This window comes from Durio zibethinus, chromosome 11, assembly GCF_047325235.1.
Source record: "Durio zibethinus cultivar Kanyao isolate XHJ-2024 chromosome 11, ASM4732523v1, whole genome shotgun sequence".
NCBI classification, from domain to species: Eukaryota; Viridiplantae; Streptophyta; class Magnoliopsida; order Malvales; family Malvaceae; genus Durio; species Durio zibethinus.
The window spans coordinates 23,478,809-23,484,880 of NC_143172.1; the positions used below are offsets into that span (position 1 = coordinate 23,478,809).

A 6,072-nucleotide genomic window follows, 5' to 3' on the forward strand; every position below is an offset into this window, starting at 1 on the left:
AGATGGTAAATCTATCTGTAATATGATAGATTTTGACTTGGCTTAATTGTTTAGGATCAATTTTTTTTAAATCGGATTTTAGATTAGATCAAATCAAATAATTAAAAAAAAAATTTTGAGATCCAATCGAAATCCAGTTTTAGACAAATTTATTCTAACCCAATATATATTTATAAAAAATTATTTTTAATTAATTATTTAATTATATATATTTTTATATTTATATTAAAAAAATAATATTTATTAATTTTAGATTTGATCGGATATGATTTTATATAATATCGAATAGAATTAGATTCGAATATAAAATAATTTAAAATATCAATTAGGTCAATTTTAAGTATTGTTAATATAAAATCGGATCGAATTCGAAACGAACAAAAATTCATATTGACCCGACTCGTTGCCATCTCTAAACTTACCCGTTGATGCAACCTTCACATTTTCTGCTACTCATTCGTCAAATTTTTATTGTCAATAATTTTAATTTCTACAATTTTTTCAATTTATGCTTGGATTTTTTTTTATCATTTTATTTTATTATCATTTCATAAATTGTAAAAAAATTAGAAGAAAAACGTGACAAAACTTATACAGTTGTAAGAAAATATTAATATTTAAATAAGTTTATGGTTAATTTTCTCTTAATAATAAATATTTAAGTTCTTGAATTTCCTCATTAATCGATTAATTTTTTAAAAATATTTTTATATGAAAATAATTTCAAACATACATTCTTTTATGGATTAATTATTAATAACACTTTCTTTAATTGAAATGCTTTTTTATTAACTATCAAAATTATTTAAAATAATTAATCTCAAAATTATTTGAATGGTTAATAAAATATTTTATTTAAATAAATATAATTAGAGGAATGTAATATGATTTATATTTTTTTCTTTTCACCGTTTAACCAAGGAAAGACGGTGATCAACCGATTTTTTTTCTTTCCCTTACTTTTTTTTTTCCAAATAAATGTATGCCCTTTTCTTATTTTTGCTTAACATTTATTTTCCTTTACAAACATCATTTTTATGAAAACATCTATTTTACAAACTTCCGAAATAAAAATTTAATTAAAACAATATATACTTTAAGAACTCAATAAATACAATAAAAAATCATAAAAATTTTAAAAGAGCATTTTCAATGCTATTTTAAGATCAAATGGAGAAGGGATAACATCTCAAATATTTTTTGAATTATAATAAAATGTTAAATATAATATTTAATTTTTAAAATTTTTTAATATTATATATAAATTATAAATTTATTAATTAATATAATATTTGAAAAGTATTTATCAATCACATGTTATCATTTAAAATTAACAATATTAAAAATAATTATTATATTAATTAATAAATTTATAATTAAAACATCATATTAAAATTATTTAAAATTTTATTATAATTAAAAAAAATTGATAGCATACTAAATATATAAAAATAAATATTGCTAAAGTGGTAGGGCCAAAAATATCAATTTCATACGGTATCTCCAAAATCCCAAGTCGTTAGCAGCACGTTATTCGGATAGGCCCCACCAATTGATATCATCACACTATATTATTCATATTCTATGATTTCTTTCCCTTCCCAAAACTGTCCTTTTTCTAACCGTCCGATCTTCGCTAGTTTTCTATATTTAACGTTCTTCTTTCTCCCTCCCGTTTCCGTAACCGTCCGCCACCACCTTCCCTCGATTACCAGCCAAGATATAACAAAAAAGCATGGGCGTCGATTATTACAATATTCTTAAAGTGAACCGCCACGCCACCGACGACGATCTCAAAAAGGCTTACAAAAGGCTGGCCATGATTTGGCACCCCGACAAGAACCCTTCTTACAAACGACCTGAAGCCGAAGCCAAATTCAAGCTTATTTCCGAAGCTTACGATGTTTTATCTGATCAGCAGAAACGACAGATCTACGATCTTTACGGCGAGGAGGCTCTTAAATCCGGACAATTCCCGCCTTCTTCTTCGCCTAACAAATCTTACGCTTCCACCTCGTCGTCGTATCCGCGCCGAGCTGGCCATTACTATAATAATAATAATAATAATAATAATAATAATCAGAGGCAGCAGCAACCTAATACGGGGTCTTTCCGGTTTAATCTGAGGGACGCGGATGATATATACGAAGAGCTGTTTGGGGCGGAAGCGAATGGGGGAGGAGGGGGTGGAAGGGGAAATAGAGGGTTTAGTGAAGGGTATTTTAGGAATAGTAATGGTTACGGGAGTAGTAGCAGTACTAGTAATGGAGAAATGAGGAAAGCGGCTGCTGTGGAAAATGTGTTGCCTTGTAGCCTGGAAGAGCTATATAAAGGTGCCAAGAAGAAAATGAGGATTTCCAGGACTGTTTTTGACCCTTTCACCTCAGGGTAAGCTCAGTTCCTTTTTTTATAAAAAAAAATTTAATGCTTTTAATTTTATAAATTATGGCTAAACTAAAATCAGATTAGAGTATTGATACTTATAGTATGATTTTTTTTCCTTTTTATTGTTTGATTGGGATTTATGTTATTGAAAAGATGAGATTTTTGTTTGTTTGATAGTGAAATGTTTGTTAGAGTAGGAAGTAGAAACGACCCCTTTGTTGGTCAATGGCAGGCAATACTATATCTTTAGTTGCTTCTTGTAAAGCTGCAAATAATATATTTCTATTAGAGTTTAACTATATTCTATTTGGCATCCAATGCTAGGGGTGTGAGTTATTAAGATACTTTCCCTTGAATTAATATTTTGTAAATTTGAAGAGGACAATTTGTTCTGTAATTAAATTTCTTGTTCTATATGATGGTTTTATTTATGGTCAAATAATCTTCTTAGAAAATATTTTGAGGTGTTCACTCTGCATTCTGGTCAACTGAAGCTATTTCACTTCTTACTTAAATCAATGCTGTCGGGAGTCATGGCCTTACATGGTTGACTTGACTCGAGGAATGAAAGGTTTTCTTCTGTTTTCTTGGTGACTATAAGAAGTCTAAACAATGTTTTGTTAGATGTAAGATTAGCACTTGGCATGCAGAGGTTATTGAATTTGTTAGCCATTGTCACTTCAGGTATTGCGGGGTCGTTAGAGATCTTAAGTTCAAGCATTGCTTCCCTCCTATGTGCATGATAAGTGAATTCCTGTTAAGGGTCATCAAATATTAGAACTTCACAGCTTACTGCTCCGCTTTTTTGCCATAATGGCCTTGACAGATATACATTTTTATTGAGGATGCCTGTTTGGGAATAGAGAAGAAGGTTTACTAGTGAAACTAGTGATTTGAGTCACCCGAATCTCCCCAATAAACTCACCTTTTAAATTCTGTAAGGTACTTATCTCTTCTAGATCTTAAGATGCTGTAGCAAGGAGATTTTGGTCTCTAAAGCAAAGGTTCTAGGAGTTGAATAATTGTGTTTTATTTTCAGCTAGAAAATATTCAGGGATAAGAATGGTTTTGATGAGGTAAACAACCATTACATGTACATTGTACCATTCCATCTTAAAACCATCAACACTGCCCTCCTTTCTGAAAAAAAAAAAAAATGAAAAAAACACATCCATTCACCCACCTCTTTCTGTTTGTGGATTATGATAACATGTCTCATTGTCCTTTTGGGTTGGCATAGATAATGGTTTCTTTCTTGGCTTTTGTGGATGGTTTGAGGTGGGATCATTTCATTTGTTTTAGATGGGTAGGTTTTAAAACAGGATTACCAAACCAAAGGTGACCTTGTTTGCTCCTGAAGTAATGTGAGGAGTAAATGCTACTGCAAATTTAATTTTCTAAAGTGCCAAATGAAGCTAAGGTACTCTTTGCTCTTTTGAGTTATGGATGAAGTACTAGTAACCCTAACCCCCACAAAAATGTGATTATCTACTTACATTGGGACAGTCTTTGGTCATGCTGCCAACAGTTTATAGTCTCTTGTGTATACCCTTCTGAAATCTTGGGCATTAGAGCACCAACACATTCTCCCAACTAGGACATCAATATCCCATTTCAATGAGTTATTATTTAGCCATTTTAACTAAAGGCCTTCCACGCATAGAAGAAGTTGATTAGGATCAGTACTATATCTTTGCATTACTAAAACACGTTATTTGTCACTAATTAGTAGTTATTCTCTTATAATATATTGTAGACTTAGATGATCTTTTGTATAGTATATTACAGCTTAAGTTGTACTTTTATTAAACAGCAAAGGGAAACAAGCAGAAATGATGGAAAAGAAAATAACAATCCCAGGAATGTTTGCAGAAGATCAACATAAAAATTTAAGATGAGCAATAGCTTTGCATGTTAGTTAACTGTGTTTAGTTTTACTTGTCTTCATGAGGTGGGTTCGGGGATCGTGCATATTAAAAAATTTCCAGTGTCTATGTTTCCCTCTTTTTCACTACCAACCTTAGTGATATTCATCTACTTGATTTTCTTTCATGGCCTACAACACCAATATATGCATGGAAGCAACAGCTCCTTTTCTAGTCTATGCCATTAGAACATGTTGGTTATCTGTGGCTACCTATCAGTTTTTTAAGATCATCTAGTGAAGTAGAAAACTGATTAAGTAATCATGAATTCTTGTAGCATTCTCAATTTTGAAGAAAAAGAGGGATGAACTAAGGCTTTCAGTTCATGGCACTAAGTCTGGCATTGCATTAGTCTGTTTCTATTCATTTTCCTTAATTGTCTTTGTGGTGTTATTTGCACGAATGCTTCCCTCTGTTACTTTGGCCTGACAGCTGAGCTTCTTTCTTGCAGTAAGTTTAGGACTGTGGAGGAGATATTGACTATTGAAATAAAACCTGGTTGGAAGAGGGGCACCAAGATCACATTCCCTGAGAAGGGTAACGAGGAGCCTGGTATAATTCCTGCTGATGTTATTTTTGTGATAGAGGAGAAGCCACATGCTCTTTATAAGAGGGATGGTAATGATTTGGTCGTCAATCAGGAGATTACATTGCTGGAGGCCCTCACTGGTAAGACTCTCGACCTGATTACCCTAGATGGGAGGAACCTCATGATCCCACTAACTGATATCATCAAGCCTGGTACTGAGGTTGTGGTTCAAAACGAAGGAATGCCTATCTCGAAAGAAACTGGGAGGAAGGGTAATTTGAGGGTCAAGTTAGATGTCAAATACCCATCCAGGCTAACCACAGAACAGAAATCTGAGCTAAGGAGAGTTTTGGGCAGTGTTTCATAGTGCTTTTAATAGTAGTAGGTCTTGAACTTTTCGTTGCATGTAAATAGTGTATATAGTTGTAGAATGTGAAGGCTTGGAAGTTTTTGGGTTTTCCATTTTGCCTTGGAGGAGCTGAGAATTGGCTAGCCATTACAATCAACCATTTGGAAATCTGATGGGAATAGGTTTCATTCTAACTGGAAGCAGTTGGGTTTTCCCCCTATTTTTTGGGCTAAACAGGTAATTAGCCCTGATCTTTTATTTATATATATATATGTACGTATATCCTTTTTCTGTTTGGGTTTTCACTTACAAACTAAATGCCACATAGAAATGTCATATGCCTTTGGATTTTGAACTCTGGCAAAGCAATTTTGCGTTATTTCAAGAAAACAATAAATTTGGTGTATTGATTCATTGCGTGTTAAACTTAAAATTGCTTCTTCTATTGATTATTGTCCTTTGGAAATGAAGTATGCTATGATCAATAGAATCATCAAATACTGTTTGGAAAATGTAATCTTGTCTAGATTAGAACCATTACAATCTTGTTGCTTGTCAAACAGTCTCCTGACCAAACTGGAGGACACATCAATAAACATTGAGATAAATGTGTTGCATCTTAAGCTTCAACTGCTGCTAGTCTAGCGCTAGAAATGCAGGGTAGAAAATTGAAGTCCTTCCCCGGTGGTAGAGCTGTTCAGTGGCTGGGACAGGCCGGGTTTATGCATGATTTTTCAGTATTTTAAGCAAGCTTAGGTTTGGCTCGGCTTGATTTTTCGTGCTTCATTTTCTGTTTAAGTCTATTTTTATATTTAATAATAAAATCGAAGTCTGTAAAAAACACTAGTATTTAAAATTGAAAAAAATAATTTTTTTTATAAATT

General features: G+C 32.4%; 1 protein-coding gene across 1 annotated transcript; it reads left to right on the forward strand.

The window, feature by feature from the left end:
- The first annotated feature begins 1,546 nt into the window (after positions 1 to 1,546).
- Positions 1,547 to 5,612, forward strand: LOC111290694 (uncharacterized). Its single transcript, XM_022882116.2, has 2 exons — positions 1,547 to 2,388; positions 4,762 to 5,612. Exons 1-2 carry the CDS (start codon positions 1,736 to 1,738, stop codon positions 5,204 to 5,206), a joined length of 1,098 nt encoding a protein of 365 aa, XP_022737851.2. The 5' UTR covers positions 1,547 to 1,735; the 3' UTR covers positions 5,207 to 5,612.
- The last annotated feature ends 460 nt before the right edge of the window (positions 5,613 to 6,072 follow it).

Coding starts and splice junctions, on each gene's coding strand:
- LOC111290694 (XM_022882116.2), top strand. CDS start 1,736: ATGGGCGTCGATTATTACAATATTCTTAAAGTGAACCGCCACGCCACC. Junction 2,389..4,761: donor TTTGACCCTTTCACCTCAGG/GTAAGCTCAGTT, acceptor TCTTTCTTGCAG/TAAGTTTAGGACTGTGGAGG.